The sequence below is a fragment of the Poromitra crassiceps genome (assembly GCF_964638095.1).
Source record: "Poromitra crassiceps genome assembly, chromosome: 1".
Taxonomy (NCBI): domain Eukaryota; kingdom Metazoa; phylum Chordata; class Actinopteri; order Beryciformes; family Melamphaidae; genus Poromitra; species Poromitra crassiceps.
In genome coordinates this window covers 42,578,004-42,604,448 of record NC_139623.1, presented here as the reverse complement: position 1 = coordinate 42,604,448, position 26,445 = coordinate 42,578,004, and the positions used below count along the sequence as shown (strand labels likewise).

At 45.9% G+C, this 26,445-nt stretch overlaps 1 protein-coding gene across 1 annotated transcript in view; it reads left to right on the top strand.

The window, feature by feature from the left end:
• Nucleotides 1-26,445, top strand: part of LOC310781343 (vacuole membrane protein 1-like) — a 168,964-nt gene that overhangs the window by 56,329 nt on the left and 86,190 nt on the right. The window contains exon 6 of the mRNA XM_083641955.1: nucleotides 24,910-25,149. Coding sequence (XP_083498081.1) covers nucleotides 24,910-25,149 — 240 coding nt within the window. The remainder of the gene's footprint in view (nucleotides 1-24,909; nucleotides 25,150-26,445) is intronic.

The window sequence follows — 26,445 nt, the reverse complement described above, 5'->3', positions numbered from 1 at the left end:
GAGGGAAAGATAGAGAGATGAGAGGGAGAGGGGGGAGAGACTGAGGGAGAGAGAGAGGGAGACATAGCGCCAGCAGTAGTAATGCTCCAAAGTAAGCCAGGTGCAGCAGTAGTAATGCTCCAAAGTAAGCCAGGTGCAGCAGTAATAATGCTCTGAAGTAAGCCGGTCGAACAAGCGTTCCCCTTCCAGTGCCGCGTGCGCGTAAGTCACTGGAGCCGGCGGTGCGGCTCCACCCAGCGCCCGCTGTATCACTGAGGCCAAGCCGGTCGGGGGTTTTCGTAAGTTGCTAAAAGCCCGGAAGCCCGGACTTGTCTCTAAAAGTGAGTCCTCCCTTTTGGGGGATTCTCTATCCTAGTCTGAGAATATGCCCTCCTCTCTCACCACAAGAAGAGAGGCATCTTACCACGGAGTCATTACGCCAAAGAATCAGTTGCCATGCTGCCATGCCATAGAATTAGTTGCCATGCCATTTGTGAATAAAGCTTGCTCGTTAAATTTTACCCACTGGTCTCTCATGATTGAAATGTTGGTCTCGACCTAGTTTCAAGATGAGAACCAGTCATATTACCTCATATCACAATAGGCATCAGCGCTCAACACAAGTCAAGTGTAATCCAAGTGTGACATCCGTTATGACGTGTGTCTCCTGACTCATCACCCCATCCTCAATAGCTCCTCAATAGCCAATCAGCACTTGTCAATATGACGTTGGTAATGACGTCACTGCCGAGGCTTTTTAACTTTTTAATTTAGGTGTACCAGCACATAATTTAGGTGCACCCACATTTTTACACCGCGCCTTTTGCCGCCGCAAAATACATTTTAAGCGTTACCTTTTTTTTTGTCAGTTCCCACATTGGTAAATCTGCCCAATCTTAACACATTGTGTAAATTACTGTCAAAAGGAATAAAGCCTTTTTTGTTGCATTTTTGCTTTTTCTTCTATTTTTAATCTGTGTAACACATTCAGCTCAACAGCCTAAACCCAGCTTTCAGATAGTACTCATTATCAATACTCCACATTAAAACTGAAAATTATCATGAAAAAATAAAACAGAATAATAAATTATAACAGATTCTATAGTCAGGGCCCTATACAAGACATGCAACAAATTGTAATAGTTATATTCAGATTGATTCAATCGATCTGAATAGCTTAATAACTATTTGAATTTGTTGCATGTTTTATTTATGCTTCAAATACTATTACCCCAATAATAACGTTATTGTATTGTACGTTGTGCATGCACGATTTGAAGAGACGTCCTTTCTTTTTTTTAGAATGTCTGAAATGACTCCAATGAATTGGGCACAATTCCAGTGTCAAGATGACTGTAAGTTGGATTGACGTCTAACCCGCTTTTCTTCAAGAGGGATTTGATACTTATACTTTGTAAACGGCACCTCTTTGCCTATATAATAAGCCATGTTAAATTTGATCATCATTTCAGCCTCCTCGCTGGCTCTGTTTGCTGTTGCCTGGCGCTGAATCGCTGCGGGGATGAGAGTGGCAGGGCCTGCCACACTCCTGTCACGGCATGTGATGTGTTTTTGGGAGGAATTGTGTTGCTTCAATGACTCGATCCGGAACGCCGTCGCTGTCACGAAAAGTGACAGTTCTCTTCATTTTTGAGGTGTGGTGTTGCTGGAGGAGGAGTAGGCTGAGCACTGTCTGTGTCACGTTTCACTAGTCTCGCTGGCCAGCCTCCTGGACGGAAGGGAGAGGAGGCTGGCCAGCGAGACACACGCGGTATCGTTTTCCCTGGCAGTGTGTGTGTTAGAGCCAATCAGAGGCAGAGCGGGGCGGGTTTATGCAGAATGGACATCCTTGTCATTCAATAGGAATATGAGGAGGAGGATCTGAACGAATCAGAGACAGAGCGGGGCGGATCTTTGCCAAAGCACATGGTGGAGGGGGGAAAAATATGCTATAAATTCCAGGCTGCACTGGTGCGTGTTCTAAAATTATTTACACGCACTGGCCGAATTTAAGGTCGGAAAATACGTGTATTTACACGCACTCTGGAGCCCTTTACGTGGCAGTACATATAGCCATGGTCAGTGTGTCATCATCCTCTTTCCCTGATCCTTCACCTCATGGTCGCTGTACCTGGGCTGATCGTATCCCATCCTCTGAAGCTGTGTTTTGCCCCACCCACCTCCCCAGTCCACCACCAACGTCTTGACTCCTGAAGAATTCCCTACGGGGGGGGATTCTCTATCCTAGTCTGAGCAGATGCCCTCCTCTCTCACCACAGTGCGTGTGCCAATAGGGCAGGCAAGGCCACACAGCAGCCGAGCTGCGGGCCAGGCCACGCAGCGGCTGAGCCTAGGAATCGAGCGTGCGAGGTGCTTAGTTAACTAAAATTAAATACACTCAAGATCCAAAATTTATTTATTTGTGCATTGTTGTATTTTGTCTATTATTCATGCAAAGAGTGTAAGCAGATTTTGTTGCTTTCTCGGTACCATAATGTAAGACACCGTATTCACCTTGTTGCATGGAACACAAGGTATTCTGATAGTGTATGTAATTTTATACACAGTATATATATATATATATATATTTATAAAACGGCTCTCTCAAATCAAGCAATCTGATTGGTTCACAGCCATGGTATAAATACCGTAACCCATGGCCATAACCCATGGCCATGGGTTATGAGACGCAACTCTCTTACTAAAAGGCGTTGGTTACCTCAAATGACAATGTAGAAAAAACAAAATGGCAGAGACAGCTGTCAGATCCTTGTGAATCGATCTTCGCTTATAACTTTACTAATACTTCGCAGAAAATTATGTTTTGTACAAGAATAGACGCGGGCTAATGTCTTCTTTGCAAAAAAAATGTTGTTAACCCCGCATTTCTAAATAAGACATAACGTTAGTTGGTGTCGGGCTTTGCAGAAAGCTCTCAGCTTCTCAGCAAGCGCCAGGATTGGCCAATGTCAACTTCAGTCTCCAGAACGATCCAATCAAATCACCCGCACGTCTATCTTCTTGCTAGAGGTCCCGCCTTACAGTAGTGTTTCAACTGACTCTATCAGAATGCCATGCCAGTCGGACTTATAGTATTATTATTATTATTATATTATCATACTTGGAAACAAGAATAGACGCGGGCTAATGTCTTCTTTGCAAAAAAAAGGCTGTTAACCCCGCATTTCTAAATAAGACGTAACGTTAGTTGGAGTCGGGCTTTGCAGAAAGCTCTCAGCTTCTCAGCAAGCGCCAGGATTGGCCAATGTCAACTTCAGTCTCCAGAACGATCCAATCAAATCACCCGCACATCTATCTTCTTGCTAGAGGTCCCGCCTTACAGTAGTGTTTCAACTGACTCTATCAGAATGCCATGCCAGTCGGACTTATAGTATTATTATTATTATTATATTATCATACTTGGAAACCGTTTTATAAAAGCAATATAGCACTCGAGCTGCGTGTGTTGTGGCATATATAACTGCTGCTGCTGCTGCTCAGCAGTTATCCCACTCGGCCGATAACAGCTGATCAGCAGGATATACATGTATTTGCCACAACACACTGGCTCTCATGCTATATTGCTTAAATATATATATATATATATATATATATATATATATATATATATATTTACACGCACTGTATGTGTGTGTGTGTGTGTGTGTGTGTGTATATATATATATATATATATATATATACACACACACACATACTGTGTATATATATATATAATATAATATATATATATATATATAAAAAAAAAAAAATATATATATATATTATATTATATTTCAATCATGAGAGGCCAGTTGGTAGGATTTAACGAACTTTATTTAGCAATCGGCATGCATGGCAAATGCTTTGGCGCATGACTCCATTGGCCAGTGGCGCTGCTCTTGAGGCAAGAGGAGGGCATCTGCATAGGCTAGGAGATCCCCCCCCCGTGGGGGATCAGGAGTCACGACTCGTTGGTGGCGGACTGGGGAGGAGGGTGGGGCAAAACAACGCTTCGGAGGACGGCTTCAGGGGAGATGGACTGCCGTGAAGCTAGCTGCTGCTATGATCGGCCAGAGAGAGAGAGGTGACGTAGAACCCTTGCTATATATATGAGAATTAACTGACGTCATATCTGACGTCATTGCAGACGTCATACTTGGACTTTGACTGACCACGTCATACTAGAACTTGACTGACGTCAGGGGGTGATTGGGTTATGCATGAGTGGCCTTCTGCTTGAAATTTGGTCTGGAGACCTCACTTCAATCATGAGAGGCCAGTTGGTAGGATTTAACGAACTTTATTTAGCAATCGGCATGCATGGCAAATGCTTTGGCGCATGACTCCATTGGCCAGTGGCGCTGCTCTTGAGGCAAGAGGAGGGCATCTGCATAGGCTAGGAGATCCCCCAAAAGGAAGATCCGATTACCGGAGGTTAATTGAGATCTGCGGGCACCGGTAGTTTGACTGTACTTTTCTGGCCTTCGACCTTTAGCGACTTACAGCTATTTGCGGCTGGCGCTTCCCAACTCGGTCGGGCCTACGATCTCGGTACATTAACGTTTAACTTGGCGCTTCCCAGCTTGGCCTACTTGGCCGCCTTGGCACCTCACCTTTACCTAACTTGGCGCTTCCCAGCTTGGCCTACTTGGCAGCCTTGGCACCTCACCTTTACCTAACTTGGCGCTTCCCAGCTTGGCCTACTTGGCCGCCTTGGCACCTCACCTTTACCTAACTTGGCGCTTCCCAGCTTGGCCTACTTGGCCGCCTTGGCACCTCACCTTTACCTAACTTGGCGCTTCCCAGCTTGGCCTACTTGGCCGCATTGGCACCTCACCTTTACCTAACTTGGCGCTTCCCAGCTTGGCCTACTTGGCCGCCTTGGCACCTCACCTTTACCTAACTTGGCGCTTCCCAGCTTGGCCTACTTGGCAGCCTTGGCACCTCACCATTTAGCTTGGCCTTCTTGGCCCCCGACTTGGAGCGCGCCGCACGACTTGGCCTTCTGACTGACCCTGACTCTCTCTCTTGACTCTCTCTCTCTTCCCCCCAAAAATGAACCGGGAGATTTACTGCGCCTTACTGGGCGCTGTGCTTTTCGGGGAGCCACCACCAACGAGACATTTTGGCACGGAAGCCCGGGACACTGTTCGTTGCCATGCTCACCGATTAAGGGAGGAGGGTTCTTTGGGCCACGGTATGGCCGCCTGCTCCGGGCGGGTGTAGCTGGAGAATGCTGATGAAGACCAGCGGGAGCGTCCGCTTGAGGTGCAGGATGAACCAGGATCTTGTCATGTGGTGACGAGGTGCGATGAGGAACAGGGGAGCCGGGGGGCCAGTCTGAGGCCTGAGCCTGATGTAGCGAGCCATGGGGAGTAGATTGTTTCCAGGAGTTAGGATGACAGGGGTTGGTGACTTAGTGACTTAGGGGTAGGTGACTTAGTGACTTACGGCTGGCGCTTCCCAACTTGGCGCTGGACTTGGATGACTTAGGGGTTGGTGACTTAGTGACTTAGGGGTTCCCAACTTGGCCTGGGTGACTTAGTGACTTCCCAACTTGGCGCTGGAATTGGATGACTTAGGGGTTGGTGACTTAGTGACTTAGGGGTTCCCGACTTGGCCTGGGTGACTTAGTGATATCCGAACTTGGCGCTGGACTTGGATGACTTAGGGGTTGGTGACTTAGTGACTTAGGGGTTCCCGACTTGGCCTGGGTGACTTAGTGATATCCCAACTTGGCACTGGACTTGGATGACTTAGGGGTTGGTGACTTAGTGACTTAGGGGTTCCCGACTTGGCCTGGGTGACTTAGTGACTTGACTTGGCGCTGGACTTGGATGACTTAGGGGTTTGTATGGCGAACCGAATTGTACGACGAGGAGTCCGGAATCCGAGTCCGGATCCGGATCTTCCCCCTGACTTAGGGGTTGGTGACTTAGTGACTTAGGGGTTCCCAACTTGGCCTGGGTGACTTGACTTGGCGCTGGACTTGGGTGACTTAGGGGTTTGTATGGTGAACCGAATTGTACGATGAGGGGTCCGGAATCCGAATCCGGATCCGGATCTTCCCCCCAGAGGTTGTCGGCTTTTAATATGTATGTCTTTTTCTTTTTTTTCTTTTTCTTTTTTCTCCTTCCTCTTAGTTGTATTATTACTATTGTTATTAGTGGGCGTTTAATGATAGGATGATCAGATCACGGACCAAATTAATTGTCAATCAACTTCGCTTTGTTTAATCAGAACACAAGGGACGCCTACGGTACGTGTGGTGTTTTCAAGCAATGTAATTTTTTTTTTTTTTTTAATGATAGGATGATCGGATCACAGACCAGAATCAATTGTCAATCAACTCGCTTTATTTAATCAAAACACAAGGGACACCTACAGTACATGTGGTGTTTTCAAGGCAATGTAAATCAATATTTCTTGTTTGGTGGGGGGCGGGTCCTTTGTGGGCAGCTGGAGCGGGGGTGGGCGTCCCCGCAGGTGCTACATGCGTGCAGGAAAATACATTTGGGATATGTGCACACGTTTTCATTGAAATATCTGCAAAGGGAGTTGGGGTTATGGGTATGCACCTGGGAGGACCCGCTGGTGTCAGGCGCCCAGGAGGGGGCGGGGGTGGGGGCGGCGCTGGACTGAAAGGCCGCCTTTGGGCAGAATTGTGCAGAGTGCCCCGGTTCCCCGCACGAGTGGCAGGTGTTCGCCGGCTGGCCGCTAACCAGCGACGTGAAAATCTGCATGTCCATGATGGACCAGTTTAGCCGCGTATTGGCCTGAGTGATCATCAGGGCGGCTTTAGCGGAAAATGCTTTATGATATTGGTAGAATAGTTTACCGTGGTTGGTGTGGAGGTCCCCTATTAGCGCCAGATATTTGTCTAGCTCAGGGCGGCGTTCTGGATACACGTCGCAAATCACGTCGCGATAGACGCCGAACGTGTTCAGGAAATCGCCTAAAGAAAGGTCTTTGGGCAGGCGGGGGTCGGATGACTTTAAATAGACGGGGGCATCTGGGTCACCCGTAACCTTCCTTTTACACTCGGGGGATGGCAGGAGTATGCTAACTAAATTAATGTCTCTGCCCCGCAAAATCTGGGACCTCAGCCTGGGAGAAACATTGGCACAGGGAGAAACAAAAGGCATACCGAATGGGATGGCGGGCGTGGCAGACGCCAGGGTATTCATCTGGGCGGGTTGGGTGGTGGTGGGGAACACGTCGGCTTGCTGCACGGGCGGGGGCAGGATCGGCTGCTGCGCCAGCTGGGCTGAGGCGAACGTGAGGGGAATGGTGGGGGGGGGGGGGGGTTTCCAGGGCCCTCAGACGAGCCTCTACTGATCTGCTAGCATCTAGCAGGGACAGCAGAATGGCTCTTGACGACCCCTGTCGGCTCGGCGGAGCTGCGGATGGGGCCGTTTCCGCTTCCGGGGCGGCAGCCTGGAGGTCAGTGCGACCAGGAAGAACATGGCGTCTCGCGGCGGCCCCGCGGCCTGCATTTCCCAGGCGACTCCCAGCTCTCGGGGCAGCTTCCTCTTCTGGTCTTCGTCCGCGGCCTCTCGCGCGTCCGCGCCGAGCGGCCTCGCTCGCACGCGTTCTTGGGCGTCCACGCGCGCGCGCGACACTTCGTCTTCTGCTCTCCTCCCACGGGCCATCGCAGTGGCGCGCCCCGTGCCACGGGAACGCGTGCCGGGCCTTCTCATCGTGGCTACGTTGGCAGCCTGTGGCGCGCCCGCTTCGCCGGTGTCGTCGGACGCCTCAGAAGGCGAATACGCTCCGTGGCCGATCCGGGACAGGGTATCGTTGTTTAAGCTGTCGTCGCTGTCCATGGACCGCTCTGGCTCGGAATCCGACATACCAGGAGTGGAGTGGGGAGCGTTGAGAGATCCGCGGGGATTATCCACGGGTAAAGAAGACTTGGGGGTGCTGATTCGGTCTGCAGATATGGTGCAAAACAACGCTTCGGAGGACGGCTTCAGGGGAGATGGACTGCCGTGAAGCTAGCTGCTGCTATGATCGGCCAGAGAGAGAGAGGTGACGTAGAACCCTTGCTATATATATGAGAATTAACTGACGTCATATCTGACGTCATTGCAGACGTCATACTTGGACTTTGACTGACCACGTCATACTAAAACTTGACTGACGTCAGGGGGTGATCGGGTTATGCATGAGTGGCCTTCTGCTTGAAATTTGGTCTGGAGACCTCACTATATATTTATACAGTATATATATACATATATATACTGTATATATATATATATATGTGTATATATATACTGTATATATATATACTGTATATATATATATATATATATATATAGTAATGTTTCACAATAGTATTATATTGCTAAGTGAATCATTGATCAAGTTAATTTAATTGTGTGTTTCTTGTGTCTTTCAAATACAAAGACAACGATTTCCTATCTGCCTCATACACATTTGAGCAAATATTTTGCTGGTCATATTAATATTATTATTAATGTTATGGCTTTATTAATATTATGATTGGAGACAAGGTTAACAGGAACAAATGAGCTTATTTACAAGTAGAATTACTGTAACCCATTCAACCATTGTAAATATAAAGCAACTTAATCACTCATCGATTAAATGTATCACTCAATAATGATGTGGGAAAACTGTTATTTTAGTCCTCCTCAGTAAAGTCAATGGGCTCTATCGTTGCATCGGCCTATGAACTACGCCCAACACCAGACGCAGCCCAGAGTAGTGGGCGTGGACCAGCGCACTCGATATTTTGGTATCGCCGCTACACGCAGCCTTAAGCATTACAACCACGCCTTTTAAGCGTAAAATTATGCACAGTCTGCTCATTGGAGAAGTGCAGTAAACCAGTCCCAAGCTTGCCTTTTAAGCTCCAATTCCACGAAGCAATCCAGTAAAACCAGACAAGCCAAGCGCTCTGCTCTGCTCCCTTCATCCCGTCTGTCTGTCTCCATATATAGGCTATTATTCCATATTATTATGCTTCTCAAACCAATCTAACTGCAGTTTAAATACTGCAAGCATGTAAATACGCTACACTATAGCAAGATCAAAGTGAAAAGAATGTTCTAAACGCATCGGCTAGAAAAAAATTGCGTATCCCTATGATTGGTGAAAGTTTGTCCAGAATGATATCGTTTTCTCTCCCCTGCTGCACAGGTAGGATGATGCACATAAATATTGCCTACATTATGTAAAGTCATTGCAGAAATGTGTTTTTATTGTAAAACTAAATGTGAAGTAGGGCCAATTTATTGGAGCAGACATCACAGTATAGCACATGACAGTAGAACCGCGTTACGCTGTCACTTATCTAAATCACGTTAAATCTACGAGGGATATATATAGGCCCAGGATGGCATATATGTTTCACATAGGGTTGTGTTTGGATTTCGCGATTTTATTTTGTCCAATATTGAAATGTTCTACAATTGCATGTTGTGGTAAAATTACACATTATTTCTATCTATTTCTATCTACCTTTTAGATCTATTTAGGCTAATTTGGATGCTATTTATTATCGAAATGTATTAGCCCAATGCATGCTGGGAGATTTCACATGTGTGGCTGTGGCAAGGAAGCCAGGCAGTGAACATATATTTGGCCAGAATTATCTCGTTTTCCCTCACCTTCACTGCACAGATAGGATGATGCAACAGCCTCTGAATGTCACGGGCTCAAAACTGTCATGTTAGAAAAAACTGTCATGTTGTTATACTATGTTCGGTATAACAACTTCTTTTTTCTATCGGACTTGTTGTGCCTGTCTGAGCAAGGGAGTGAGAGAGAGAGAGAGGGGGACAATCTGAGATCAGCAGAGCAGCTGTGCCTGGAATATCCGCGGCGCTATGAATAAGGCCTGGTTTTCAACAGCGCAAAGCGCTAACTTAACGCCAGGAGGGAAGATATCATTAGGCCGGTATTTAAGGCCGAAACGCCTATTCTGCCACTGCGCCATGCCTATTTCGCGGAAAGCGCATTTCGGGGCGTAAAGCCATCTTGCTATCTTCCCGAGGCAGGCGCAAGGCGTGTTTTTTTGCGTTTAAGGCCAGTTTCTGCGCCTAAGGCCTGTGGGAAAATAGAGCCCAATGACTACGCTGTACTTGTGCACAGTGTAAAGTAGCAGCAAAATGAATTAACTGTCTTGTGTCCTTCTCTCCTTGCAAAATAAAAGCCTTTTTTTTAATCTAAAAGTGTGTACACATTTGATATAAAGTGTAAAGAGTGAAGTTGATCTCTCCCTCTCTCTCAGTGGGGGGTCAGTGAGTGTGTGGCTCTTCTAGTCAGGGAGAGTTTTCCACATGAAGTCATATGGTGAAGCCACATGGATAAATTACTGGGACTAGCTCCTCCCACCTCCAGCTTCTTGCTGTCAGAGTGTGTGTGTCTGTGTCTGTGTCTGTGTGCGCACATTACTAGAGCCTGACAATACTGGATTTTTGAGGCCGATACCGATATTAGGGGGTTAAAAAATTCCGATATCGATTTATATAGACCGATATTCTTATATTATATAATACACATTATATTACACAATTTCTTTTTGCGATGATCCCTCAAATATCAAACACTTGACAAAGATATGACTTGACATGACTTGAGATATGTAATGTAGGCAGGATATTCTTTATTGTCCAAAATGGCATCAATGCAATGAAACTGTGAACTTCACTGGGAATTTAATAATTATAAATAACTAGAAATACAAAAACATAAATAGAACAAATTAGGGCTGTCAAACGATACATTTTCTTAATCGTGATTAATCTTGCGATTAACTACAGTTAATCGTGATTAATCGCATCTTTGTATCGCATGTTTAAAATGCCATTATTTTCCATTTCAAAGCATTTTTAATTCGATATTAACACGTTCACTGCCAACGACGTGTTACTCCGTCAAAAAAAATCCAACGGTTGACTGCCAGTGACGTATTACTCCGTCAAAAAAATGAATTTTTTTTTTTTGACCGTGGGATGTGCATCTAACCCTTTTACATCTCTTATATAAGTATTGGACGTGTACAACGTGTACAACCCATTCCACCGACCCACTAAGTGGCGACAGTGCTTTCCTGACTAGAGGAAGGCAAGCAAAAAGCAGTGTGACGAAGCCATTCTCATGAAAATGGATGGCGAAAACGCTTTCGTTTTCGCGCTGATTGCTGGCGATGCGGGATTGCAAATTTGCATAATAGATTACAGGTGGAACACACTTTGAAACACGCAGCATAAATATGACCAGAATCGCAAAAGCTTCATCAAAGCTCTCAACCAAAACTCCAAGAAGCGAGCGAGTCCATCCAGACTTCCTCAAACAGCGGCCGCGCAGACAGGCAGCAGCAGCAGCAAAGCAGTGAGACTGGTGACAAGCTTGTGACACGGCCGCTGCAGCCAAGAAGAACACCCACGGAGGGAGGAGTTGGAAGCAGAGGGGGGTTTCCTGCTGTTATGGAGGAAATTACTGTTCAAAACTATTGTTTAGATGTCTGACGTCTTACTGATGCCAAAAATGAATGGTTAAAGTGACTGTTCTATCGAATTTCACAAAAAGCCGTTTATCTCTGAATAATTTTTCTGACGCTGAAACCATGCTGTATTCAACTGCTAATGCTTACATAACTACTAACTCTACAAACTAACTCTTTTAGACAGAGAAAGCACACATTCTATTAGTTCTTTTGAGATATTGTGTGTTCACAAAATCTTAGCAGAAAAGAATCCTCGGGTCTTGAAAGATGAGCCAGAATCCTCAAAAAAACCCTCTGGCAGAACCTACCTACAGTAAAAAAAAAACGTCTGGCAGTGAATGTGTTAATAATTCTTACCAGTGTGTCGTGATTGGGAATCAAATGAATGCAAATAAACATACTTTGTGATCTTGAATTTTAGATTTATTTTCAATTCAATAGAAGTGCAATGTAGACAGGAGGTAACAATGTCTACAAAATATATCTTGAACAGAAAATAAATGCACAATTGTAAACACTGCAGTACACGCTCCAGAACCGATACTTCCGGCGGCGGCGCTGTAGAGCAGTCGAAACCCAAAATGACACAGCCGAAGAAGGCTGTGTCTGAGCTAAAAACTTTGGCACTTCTAGCATTGAATAACAACATTGTGTGTGAGGTAGGTACAGTTTTATTGTGATTGATAACGTGTATATCGCGTGAAGCCATTGGAGCCGACCTCCCAGTGGCTAGAGGACCCGCGAATCCGAGACTCTGAAGGAAGAATGACTGATGAGTCTCGCGTTGAGGCTAAGGCGACGCTAGCTGCTCCGGTATGCTTAGCTTTTAGGTGATAGCTCAAACTCGATGTACTTCGGTGATATTTTAATGGTGCAAACTACTGTTGACTTGTCCACTGTGCCATTTGGGAGTTTTTTCTAAAGTAAAACGAGCCATTTAGAAGCATATTGCTGTCTATCTTTTCCATGCCTGCAACAGCAGGAGACAGGAAACCGCTGCGACCGGCTTGACTACAAGTATGGGTGCATCGAAGGGAGGCTGGGTTGGCTTTAGCTCAGGAGGTAGAGCGGGTCGGCCAATGACGCAAGGGTTGGCGGTTCGATCCCCGCTCCCTCCCAGCTGCTGTCGTTGTGTCCTTGGGCAAGACACTTAACCCTCCTTGCTCCCGATGGTGTGTAGCCTGCCGCCATCGGTGTATGAATGGGTGAATGTAGACTACCTACTGATTGTAAAGCGCTTTGGATAAAAGCGCTATATAAATGCAGGCCATTTACCATTTTACCATTTACAAAATAGCGGCATGCGATTAACGCGATAAAAAAAAAACGTTATGGTCGGCTCTTAACTCATTGGCTGCCATTGACGTCTAAAGACGTCAATTCAAATAGTAACGTAGGCTGCCGTTGACGTCTAAAGATCCACAGTGGGACGTGGATCAAAGCCTGATGCATCTCCTGTAAAAATATGGGGGATTCTGAAGGTGTATAAGCTATTTTATGGACCCATTAGGTAGCGACAGTGCTCTCCGAATTAGAGAAAGATGAGAAAAAAGAGTAGAAGAAGCCGTGGGGAAACGGAAACCGATGCATGCTGTAACGTTAGCTGTGAACAGCAGCCAAGTGCTGCTCCCACAATTGAGCCTTTCTGTCTCTGTTGCGATAGTTTCTCCATATGATTAGTTGCCAGAAAAGGAGCACCCGACACCAGCGTCTTTCTGAAAAGTAAAATTATTCTCAGCTGGGAGCGCTGGGAGCCAGCGCACAAAAACGGCGGAGCGCTCTGAAAATAGACGCTGGGTGCAGCGCACTTTGAAACGTGCAGCAGAAAGTTCAGAGCAAACGTGCAGCAGAGAGCCACCAGAGACACTCCCACGGAGGAGGAGTTTGCAGTTGAGGGGGGTGGGGCATGCAGGGCACCATACAACACCGACCCAGACAGCAGGCTCGATGGACAGATTGGCAAACACAAGCTGGAATACCTGATGCCCACCAGCAGTAAATCAAGACCAGCAAGAAGGTGTAGGGTCTGCGCACGCAGGGGCCAGCGCTGCTGGTTGCAGCTAAAAAATATTATTTTGCCATAAAAATTCCTTTGTTTTTGCTGTTTTATTGAAGGAAATTACTGTTCAGATATTTGAGGTGTCACTACATCAGAAAATATTAGCTTCAGAGTCAGTGATGTGCTTGAAATGCTTCATTTCACAAAAGGCTAATTATCTCCAGTTCTAGTTTGAAACATCTGTTTCTGGTGAAACCAACCTATCTAATACTGCTGATAACTAAAGAACGGAAAATGATACAAATAAACTTTTTTTTCCCTGATGATACAAGAGAGTCTCATCGTTTTTGGGCGTGTTCGGTGTTTACATAGTAATATCACACAATATTCTGTGGGTCTTGAGAAATCACTGAAAACGCTCTGAAAGGGCTGGCACTGGGAGCGTCCGTTTTCCAGAAATGGCTGGCAGCCAATGAGTTAATCACATCGCGATTAACGCGTTAACGCTGGCAGCCCTAGAACAAATATAAAATATAACTTGAGTTAAGAAAAAAGATCAAATATACACAACATGCTGTCTGTAACTTAAAAAATACAAAATAAGAAAATATGCAATATCGGCCGATACCGATATATCGGTTATCGGCCGATAATATCGGTGGACCGATATATCGGTCGGGCTCTACACATTACCACCCACTTCTAACCCCCCACCACCCCCCGTCTCTGTTCCATCATGGGCCTCAATCCAACGTTCTCCTACCCCCCTCAGAGATCCTGACCAGGGCTTCTTCATAAAGAAGTAACCTCCAATGTTTGTCTTACCTTGCCTGCAGCAGTATCCCGCTGTAAGGAGCGGTTAACAGGTTGTGCTAGCCGGACCATGTCTAATGTGTCCAAATGGCCCTTGACAACCACAGAGACCTGTTAATGAGTGGAGCGTCCTGTGGCTGTGGTCACTGAGCACTGGTCAGTTTATGGTCAGACATTACGGTCTGGTTTGGGCCTTCAGAAGCAACTACTTCTGCCACCATAAACTAACAAGACCATGGTGTCCATGACCGTGGTGCCTGGGACCATTATGGACCATGTCTACTAAGGTGGAGCAATGAAACAAAATGTATCAGGGGATGGTGGAAGTTCCCTTGCCGATCTTTTTTCACCTTGATCTTTAGGCCAGTGGTTCTCAAATGGGGGTCTGGGGACCCCCAGGCATATATATATATGCATAGGTATATATACCACTCTCATACCATGTCTGTATCACTTAGGGTGTCGAGTCTATTTTTTATTTGTCTTTATTGAATGTTCCAAAACTGCATGCTAAGAATAGGCTAATGATTATTTCCACCCACCACTTATTTAATTTGGTTACTTCCATGTCAAAAGTTTGTAAGGAAAGTTTGTAAGGAACAAGGAACAAGGCATGGGGAAATACGGTATGCAAATGTCTTTGTCCAATGCTCCAATGGCATTGCTCTCTGTCAGAACTTGCTTGGATGTCCTAGTAGCAAAAGTAAATGCATAAATTAATAGCAGATGAGCAGGGTTTAGCAAGCCCAGATTGCAGTGTTCAAAGAGGACAGGATAACGATATATATTATTAGATATATCGGAGTGGGAACAAGTTGGATAAACTGTCTAAACTAAAGGCTAAACTGGTTTGGTCTGTCTGGGCACAAAATGATTGTGTAATCAGAGGGCCTAACTCAGGGCAGCTGGGCAGGGAGAGGTGACATGGAGGTGAGTGAGAAAAGGTGGCTGAATAATAAGATCACAACAGTCTAATCTTAATGTTTATATTCTTCTAATCTGGCTTCAAGTGGCCAATTTTTTTTTTTGGCGGCGGCGGCCGCCACACTATAGCATTCGCCTCTCCCCCCCGACTGACCAGAGGTGGCGCTAGTTATTGCAGCGACCAGGAGTCATACCCGACCAGGTTCCCGCCCGCAGACATGGCCAATTGTGCCTGTATGGACACCCGATCAAGCTGGAGGTAACACAGGGGCTTGAACCTGCGACACTCATGCAAGGAATCTACCACTGCTTTATTTTAAGGTCAGCATACATTGGCACCCATGCTGCTCTCGCTTCTCATGATGACCGCATGCCTGAAAAGTCCAGCGCTGTGGGAAAATCTAGCTCTCCACACCACCCCAACAAGACAGTGTGTGGCCAAATTACCTCATTCTGACCACACACACACTCCATGGCGTCTGATTCCGCGTGAAGCATGATCTAGCAGTTATCATTACAAAAATGTCAAAATGCCCCCGCCTTGCTACTCTGCAATGCAAATCATCACGCCTACTGTACACTACGCACACATGTGTGTCTGTCCAGTTTATGCAAATAAGAATTCGACAGTTATACACAGCGTGATACACAAAGGAAAGTATTGTTTTATCTCTCAAGAATTTACCAACCTTAGACTAAACAGTAACAATGGTGCTAAAATCCTGTGTACCGGACATGATGGTTGACAGTCCTTGTCAGTAGGAGGTTCTCAGCAGCGGCTGTTGGCCAACCAGCTTTCATATCCTCCTTACGTGGGCGCACTGACTCACACTTTGTTCTGCTGTGGCAGGGAGAGGAAACTCCTTCACGCCATCTTCACAGTCAGCACGTGTGCTTTACTATGGAGGATCATCTTTACTGCCACTCCCTGTGTCTTAGTACTTGACCACAAGATGAAAATTCAGTCATTATCTCCTCGCTACTCGTGTCACTGGAAACTCCATTGAAGCTTGTCAGGTCAGGGGTTAGCCTACTTCCATCCATAGAAGCCTTCTCTCAAACTATTGAAGTTCACCAGGCCATCGTTTCACAGCTCCAAACAATGTTCATGTTAGATTTCTACAAACTATGTTAAATTCAAGATTCAAGATTTTTATTGTCACTCCGTAGTACAAGTATCACGTGTGAAATTCTTGTGCTGTAGACTCTGTTACAACATAGTGCAAAGAATAAAAATAAATAAATAAAAACAAGAGGCAACAGCAATAAAGCAGTAGACACGCCGCAGACAGTGGCGTATTCACTGCACATATGTGCAAATGGCATGAACATACTTTAAACATAATTAAACATAATAACATTCTGTTAGGTGCAAATAGCATATACCTAATTAACTCATTGAATGCCAATGACGACAGCTGTCGTCAATTCAAATACTGACGTAGAGTGCCAATGACGACGGTTGTCGTCAATTGCGTTTTTTGACGGTGGGACGTGGATCAATCCCTGATACATCTCTGGTACAACTATTGTAGCTATTGGAGGTCTATAACCTATTTTACAGAACCCTTAGGTGGCGACAGTGCTCTCCACGTAACAGAAAGGCAAGGAAAAAACAAAGAAGAAGTCTTATGGAAACGGAAATCGCATCGCATCCGTATGCATCGATATGCTGAAGCACGTTACTGCAGCTGTGCCTGCAGCAGCCAATCTGCTCCCACAATTGAGCCGCTCCGTGTCGGTTGCGACAGCACATCTGCACATCCACACCGTGGAGTTGTTATTATTCTCAACAAGCATCGTTGCCGGTGACAAACACACGCGGAACGCTGTAAAAAAGCCTGGCTGTTCCGCACCCTTCACTGTGCGCACAGCAAACTCAGCAGAGAGCCACCACAGACAGGAGGAGGAGTGTGCAGTTGAGGCGAGGCGGGGCGGGGCGGGGCGGGGGGGGGGGGGGGGGCACGCAGAGCAGCACGCAACACCCAGACAGACCCAGGCAGCAGGACAGGATTGACAAACGCAAGCCAGAATATCCGATACCCACCAGCAGCAAATCAAAACCAGCAAGAAGCTGCAACCAGCAGCGCACGCAGGGGCCAGCGCTGCTGGTTGTAGCTAAAAATATTATTCTGCCAAACAAAATTCCCTGGCCTAAACTGTTTTATTGAAGGAAATTATTTTTGAGGTGTGACTACATTAGAAAAGATTAGCTTCAGAGTCAGTGATGTGCTTGAAATGATTAATTTCACAAAAGGCCAATTATCTCAGCTTCTAGAAAAAAATTGCTTTTTTTGGATGAATCAAGCTATCTTCTCCGGCTCATAACTAAAGAACGGAAAATGGGATCAATAAACTTTTTTTTGCAGATGATAGAATAGAGTCTCATCGTTCTTTGTGCGTGTTCAGTGTTTACATAGTAATATCACACAATATTCTGTGGGCCTCGAGAAATCACTGAAAACGCTCTGAAACTCTGGCACTGGGAGCGTCCGTTCTCCAAAAGTGGCTGGCACTCAATGAGTTAAACAGGTATATGCTGTTTGGAGATGTTAATTGACATTTCATGCATTTTCAAGATTCAAGATTCACTGTAATAGCCACAGTAAGTAAATCAGATTGCCAACGAGGAACTTAGTGCAAGGATGAAGCACAGCGGTCACATCAATAGTAGAAGACAAAGCAATACTGAAAAACAATCACAAGTGCAAAATATAAAGAGAGGGGGGTAGGATAATATCAGTGGGGGGAACACCCGGGTGTGCTCAGGGGGGAGTGATGAAGTCCTTATTTGTGGGGGCTTTTGGGTCTCGTTGAGAGGCCGATGGCAGTTGGGAAGAAGATGTCCCTGTGATGAGAGGTTCTGGTTTCGCTGGACCTCAGTCTTCTGCCAAGGGCGAGTGCCTCAAATAGTTTTGGAGCCTGGCTGGGAGGGGTTGGCCATGATTTCCCAACATCGCTTCAGTGTCCCGGCTGCCCGGCGGTGTACAGGTCCTGAAGGGATGGCAGGCTGCATCCGACCACCTTTTCAGCACAGCGGATGATGCGCTGCAGTCCGGAGACGTCCTTGAGGGCAGCAGCAGCATACCAGACGGCGATGGAGGAGGTCAGGATGGACCCGATGGTGGAGGTGTAGAAAAGTAACTAACGCTGCCTTTGGCACTTTGAACGTTCTCAGCCGCCGCAGGAAGTACATCCTTTTTGGAGCTGTAACAAGTTGTTGTTTGGGAGAATGTGAGATGGAGCTACTCATTGTGTGTTCAGTGGTAGGGATGCACAATGATATCAGCACGTCACTGATAAAGGCTTTCAAATGAAATATCGCCACCATCGGCCCTCAACTAACATTTCTGTCCATATGACAGGACGATAAAAATGATGTCAAATGACGTTACATGAATAATTCTTTTTTACATAACCTAAGTTAATTCCCCTCCCCCATTCATAAATAAACCCATTCTATGTCTGCATCTGCCAGTGGGCCATCACAATAAATAAGTAAGAGCATAAGCATAATAATGTGTGAATTCCACTAGAGAAGAGACTTGATATTCTCTGAAACTAGGTGGGGGGAAATGCACACATATATCAGTATTGGCAATCAGTCAAAAGTGTTGGGAAATATATATATTGGGGGAAAAAATCCAATATTGTGCATCCCTATTCAGTGCTCCTACAAACTTCAGTGGAGTTTTGATTGGCATGAGGATGAGTAGATAATGCTCATTTTGAGGTGAACCTACCACTCCTGACAGTGATACTGTACTGTATATTGTCCCCCCCACACCAGAGTGTGTCTCCTCAGAGTCTGTTGATGTTCACGTCCCCGGGGCTGTGTGTGTGTGTCTCCTCAGAGTCTGTTGATGTTCACGTCCCCGGGGCTGTGTGTGTGTGTCTCCTCAGAGTCTGTTGATGTTCACGTCCCCGGGGCTGGGGAGCCCAGTCGTTTAGGAGGCCAGGCATTGGTTTCCGCGCGGGGCCACAGGAATGCTAGCTATGTTGCCTCCATTGTGGATCCCATCAGGCGGGAGAGCGCAGCCTCACGCCTCTGTCAGCACCGGCCCGGGACCATTTTATTGGCTCCACCTTCATCTGCAGACATCATCAACACAAGGCAGATCACAAAGTAGACCCAGTATGAAGGCGGGGCAGTTATCTCAACTAGGGCCCGACCGATACTGGATTTTTGGAGGCGATACCGATATTAGGGAGTAAAATATGTGTGTGTGTGTGTGAGAGACATCACTTCCGGGACACAAAATTGAAACAAACAAACACACATTGCCAAATTTATAAATATATATATATATATATATATATATATATATATATATATATATATATATATATATATATATATATATATATATATATATATATATAATTTGATTCAAGAAAAAGGATCAAATATACATAAAATGCCTCCTATATAACTTATAGAATAAAATATTGGTCATATCGGACAACATATCGATACCGATGTACAGTATCTGTGATAGGCCAATATCGGCCAATAATATCGGCCGGTCGGGCTCTAATCTCGACACACATACAGTATATATACACACACCTTGGCCCAAACCATTACCTTGTTTGTTTATGGTAAACGTTTCATGAGGTGGGACATTGTGTTTTCTTAAAGAGACAATTACTTCCTTCCCTGTGTGTATTTTGTAATTTGTTTCCTGTTAATGATCGTCTACCACTCCTTCCTAAGAGATGGAACATTTGTGTTTGTGTCCGCGTGTCCGTGTGTGTGTGTGTGTGTGTGTGTGCGCGCGCGTGTGTGTGTGCGTGCGTGCGTGCGTGTGTGTGTGTGTGTGTGTGTGTGTGTGTGTGTGTGTGTACACACACACATGCGTGAGAGAGCGAGCTAATGAGACAGAGGTAGTTATCTGACTGTTGAGGGCCGGGCTGCAGATTAGTGGTGAGTCACCTAGGACAACATGAGAGGACTGGGCTTTTGTGTAAGGTGAGAAGCGGTGACACAGCATTTGCTGTCTAAAAAAGAACGAGGGAGAGAGAGAGAGAGAGAGAGAGAGTCACGCAGCACTCTGTTGGCAGGCTGTCTCTCTGTGTGTTTGGTAAACATACCTGAGCTAGAGGAATATAGCCTTTCTCGGCCACACAGATTCTGCTTGAGGAGTCTCTCTTTGTGTGTGTGCGTGTGTGTGTGTGTGTGTGTGTGTTTGTGTGTGTGTGTGTGTGTGTGTGTGTGTGTGTGTGTGTCAGTCAGGGCAGTGTGATCCCGGTGGAGATGAGGCTGGGGAGTATCCAGGCTGACTGGGTCAGTCCTGGGAGTATCCAGGCTGACTGGGTCAGTCCTGGGAGTATCCAGGCTGACTGGGTCAGTCCTGGGAGTATCCAGGCTGACTGGGTCAGTCCCGGGAGTTTCCTGTCTTTTCCTTCTGTCACCCAAAGATTTTCTCATTTCTTTCCCGCTTTTGTGGGAAATGCGTATCTAGACAGAGACATTTTCTTCGTCAGGTTTTTTCAGTTTTTCTCCCCAATTGTACTTGGCCAATTTTCCCCTGCTGTCCCGGCCGTTGCTCCAGCCGCTCTGCCGCTCTGGGGAGAGTTGTAGACTAGCACCATGCTTCCTCCGATATATGTACAGTTGCCAGCCGCTTCTTTTCACCTGACAGTGAGGAGTTTCACCGGCAGGACGTAGCGCGTGGGAGGATACCGCTATTACCCCCAGTTCACTTCCTCCCCGAACAGGTGCCCTGAGCGACCAGAGGTGCTAGAGGCGCTAGGGCAGTGACCAGGACACAAACCCCACCAGTTTCCCACCCACAGACACGGCCAATTGTGTCTGTAGGAATGTCTGACCAAGCCGGACGTACCGCTGCCATGCCGGGAATTGAACCCGGAACCTCTGACCTCGCCTGTTTAGCGATTTGTACAGAAATCTGTGTCATTCTAGACTGAGTGCACTTGTCCTAGAGAAGAAGACATTACTGTTTCCTGTTGCCTCACATACACTACTGTCAAGCCCCCCCCCCACCCCCTCTCCTCGTCATGTCCTGTCCTGCCCTGTCCCCGCCCTGGGGTTGCCAGATTGCTTTGGCGGTCTGTTTCGTAATGCCAAACTGCCCCCGTGACTCGGAGCGGTAGAATGTGCATCACTGGGAGCACCCCTCCTACACACACACACACACACACACACACACACACACACACACACACGAGAGTGTAAACAGCCGGCAAAACGGGCCGAGTACACAGCGTGCGTTTACATTGGCCCACTGTATGGACCTGCCTTTGTTTGCATGGGCTAGTTATTGACGTGTTTGGCCATGTCTGCCCACCGTTTCACATCCACCTATATAAGTAAGTGTTGTAGCATGAGCTAATGCTTTTCCTCCTCATAGGATCGTGTTCACTTTGAAACGATCGCATATTCACACACTCTCAGACCATGCTATCAACCTCTGTGTCAACGATCACACACTCACAGACCATGCTATCAACCTCTGTGTCAACAATCACACACTCACAGACCATGCTATCAACCTCTGTGTCAACAATCACACACTCACATACCATGCTATCAACCTCTGTGTCAACAATCACACACTCACAGACCATGCTATCAACCTCTGTGTCAACAATCACACACTCACAGACCATGCTATCAACCTCTGTGTCAACGATCACACACTCACAGACCATGCTATCAACCTCTCAGTGTCAACGATCACACACTCACAGACCATGCTATCAACCTCTCAGTGTCAACGATCACACACTCACAGACCATGCTATCAACCTCTCAGTGTCAACGATCACACACTCACAGACCATGCTATCAACCTCTCAGTGTCAACGATCACACACTCACAGACCATGCTATCAACCTCTCAGTGTCAACGATCACACACTCATAGACCATGCTATCAAACTCTGAGTCAACGATCACACACTCACAGACCATGCTATCAACCTCTGTGTCAACGATCACACACTCACAGACCATGCTATCAACCTCTCAGTGTCAACGATCACACACAGACCATGCTATCAACCTCTCAGTGTCAACAATCACACACTCACAGACCATGCTATCAACCTCTCAGTGTCAACGATCACACACTCATAGACCATGCTATCAACCTCTGTGTCAACGATCACACACTCACAGACCATGCTATCAACCTCTGTGTCAACGATCACACACTCACAGACCATGCTATCAACCTCTCAGTGTCAACAATCACACACTCACAGACCATGCTATCAACCTCTCAGTGTCAACGATCACACACTCACAGACCATGCTATCAACCTCTGTGTCAACGATCACACATTCACAGACCATGCTATCAACCTCTGAGTCAACGATCACACACTCACAGACCATGCTATCAACCTCTGAGTCAACGATCACACACTCACAGACCATGCTATCAACCTCTGTGTCAACGATCACACACTCACAGACCATGCTATCAACCTCTGTGTCAACGATCACACACTCACAGACCATGCTATCAACCTCTGAGTCAACGATCACACACTCACAGACCATGCTATCAACCTCTGAGTCAACGATCACACACTCACAGACCATGCTATCAACCTCTGAGTCAACGATCACACACTCACAGACCATGCTATCAACCTCTCAGTGTCAACGGAGCAGCGGCCACATAGCTTCCTTGTTCTTTTCACACAGTAACTTTTAGAAGTGACAAGTCTGCAGCAGCAATAGCTTAGTTTTCTTAGCAACTGATTGATGTGCGTTTATGTTTAGTACCTATTAGGTACCAACCCAACTCTGTTCAACAAGTTATGACCTGTGTCTTAAAGAGGAAATTAAATTAGCTTCCAAAATAGCAGAGAGAAATTCTGCCTGATGAATAATAAATGATCAGAACATTTCTGAGGCAGGGGAAAGGGAATGAGAAGTTGGCTGTATTTAATGTAATAGATGTGCGATTAGAGGAGTCTTAAAATGATCCACACTGGTACTTGACTTGTCAGTAGTGTGTCACAGGGGAGATTTACCCTGCTGATATGTTCATTTTACTATTGTGTGTATGTGTGTGTGTGTGTACACAGTATATATATGTGTGCGCGCGCGTGAGTGTGTGTGTGTGTGCGTGTGCCTGCGTGCGTGTGTGTGTGTGTGCGTGCGTTAGCGCTGTCAAAATTGGCCCAAAATCATATTTGAATATTCCCTCTAAACAAAACATATTTGTTCGAGTATATTCAAATACTTTTTTCTTCTTTTTTAGCGTGCGTGACAAGGCAAACCAATACAACCAGAGAGCTTATATAACTACTTGGTATATTTATTTGAACATAACGATTTTTATTATTTCAACATGATCAAAAGAAAATAACTCCCGCACACTGTCTCCAAATGCAAAAAGTGTATTTGACAGAAAAGAATAGAATTTCGGTCCTAAGACCTTCTTCAGATTCTTACAGGGTAAGAGGAGGGACCCAGTTATATAGGCAGGTACATCTGTGTGTGGACCAATCCCGACACACCACACCCCAGCATCATCATTGGAGCCAATTGGCCTGAATTGGCAGGTATGAAGGAGTATGACATTCAAGAATTAAAGCAAAATAAATTACATTTAAATAGCAATAATGCAAATACACTTCATACATTATATAACACAATTAGATGGCAGTTAGGTTGAAGCCTATAGAAAAACAATCATAGCCAGAGTCATAGGGAAAGAAAAATAAGTAGCCTAATGATTCTGGTGAGAACTAAAGGGAATCCTCCTAGGATATGTCCCTATAAACAAGAAGAGAGAAATAGGATTAGAGGAATAAAGTTAAAATGTTTATATAGTACTAATACTAATAATACTATACAGGTTGTCAGTGGTAACAAAAAACATAAAACTTTGTTTTTGGTACAAAAGTCTAAAAATAGGCTACAATATAAAATAATCACAGCATGACTTGGAGGAGGGACTCATCATTAAGGCCCTTTGGTGACATGGTTTGTAACGTATAAATCCAATCTCTTGATCCTAGGAGGATCGTGTCTGAATGTCTAATTCAAACACAAGACTCCTTTCTTTCTTTCGGGGCGGTGGGATGGAGCCACTACTGTACATACTGTACATTCAGCTTGACACTCTTTTGTCTTTATGTGTCCAGGTGCATCTCGTTGTGTGCGTGTGTGGGTGCATGTGCACCGGTTTCTCTCACCCAGTTTTTGTTTCATCTTTGATCTTCTTCCACCCAGGGCCCTCTGCCCTCCTTGTCCCTTGACAGGTTGAAGTTCTTCTGTTCTCCTGCGTGTTATGAAACGGCAGGAAGCGCTCGTTTGCATAACGCTCCGCCGTTGCTGTCATTTTCCTCCTCTATGTCCCTCCATAACCTTTCCTCTGATCCTCCACTCTAAACCCTGTTTGAATCATGCAGATAGGAAGATATGGGACGCACAGTCACCCCCTCATGCTCATCAAGCCTCGAATTTACAGAAGAAGAGCAGAGGAGAAGTTCCACTGCTGGAGGAACTAGATAGCGTGTGTGTAGATGAGATGACATCGCCGAGATACTTGGCCCACATAGAGAACGTTAGTCTTCATGTTATCGATGAGTATTTGACTCACTGGTGTCATCATATCACTTTCTGCCCATGCTGTAGGGATCTTCCTCTGACTCAAAACGACTTCCAACAGGTGCACTGACTCCCACTTCTCTCTCTCTCTCTGTCTCTCTGTCTCTCTCTCCATGTCATCAGGGACCCCACATAGCGGCGGTGACCCTGGCGGCCTACGAATGCAGCTCGGTGGATTTCCCCGAGCCGCCCTACCCGGACCAAATCATCTGCCCCCGCCACCAGGGGGCGCCGGCCTCGGAGGCAGCGGGGCTGGACGCGGAGGCGGACGGGGCGGACGGGTCGATGGGGGCCGCAGCCCTTGGGGGAAGCATCTCTATGTGGACCATCATCTCCAAAGTCCGCCTGGAGGCTTGCATGTGGGTGAGTGTCCGCCCCACGCTGGCTATGCTCAGGCCTTCATAGATAATGAGCGGTCTCATGTAGAGGTGTGAATCTTTGCCTATCTCATGATTCGGTTCAAAATCAATTCCCCATTCAGCACATAGGGGGGTGTCAGGATCTACTCCCGTCTGCTGTCTGTTTGCTAAGAAAGGCAGTGTAGGCAGTGTAGCTTGGACTAACCCCACTGACTCTTGCCTCTCAGACCTAGTTAAGGCTAAATACGAGCTTAATAAAATATCTTCTAAGAAAGCAGAATATTCTCTTTATAGACTCAAACAAAAATGGTATGAATCCGGTGATAAAGCTGGGAAACTCTTGGCTAGTCAGCTAAAGGCCAGGGAAGCTTCTCACCAAATTTCAAGTGTTAAGGACAAAAAGGGAAAACTTGTCACTACCCACAAGGAGATCAATTCTACTTTCAAAGAGTTTTATGAAGGACTATATTCATCAGACGATCAGTTAGACACTGATAAAACAAAAGCTTTTTTTGAACACCTGAATCTGCCCAAACTCTTGGATGATGATATGGAAAGGCTGGATCGACAGATAACTATTGAAGAACTGTTGCATACAATTAAGTTATTACCAAATAGTAAAACCCCAGGTATTGATGGACTACCCTCAGAGTTTTATAAAACTTTTGCTGAGCAACCTGCCCCTGAATTGCTCAAGACCTTTGATGTAGCCATCGAAGATGGCGAGCTTCCACCCTCAATGACTGAGGCGGTAATTACTCTAATTCTGAAAAAGGGGAAGGATCCACAAGAATGTGGGAGCTATCGCCCTATCTCTCTCCTATGCTGCGATGGAAAATTACTCACAAAATTACTAGCATTAAGAATGAATTCAATTATAAAAAAAGATTATTCACCCAGACCAAGTAGGGTTTGTCAAAGGTCGTAACTCGTCCGACAACCTTAGACGTCTTTTACATATAATGTGGAAAGCCAAAGACATACCGTCTTCAGTGACTGTCCCTTGACGCTGAGAAAGCGTTTGACCGGGTCGGCTGGGGTTATTTGAATTATACTCTTAAAACATTCGGCTTTGGTAATTGGTTTCAGGACATTATTAAACTCATATATAAACATCCTAAGTCTATGGTGACTACTAACGGACTGAGGTCTGCCCCGTTTCAGATTAGTAGGGGGACAAAACAGGGCTGCCCCCTTTCCGCATTTTTATTTATCGTAGCTCTCGAACCGTTAGCAGAAACAATTCAAAACCACAATGCTATCCAAGGAGTAAGATTAGGGCATCAGGAACACAAACTCC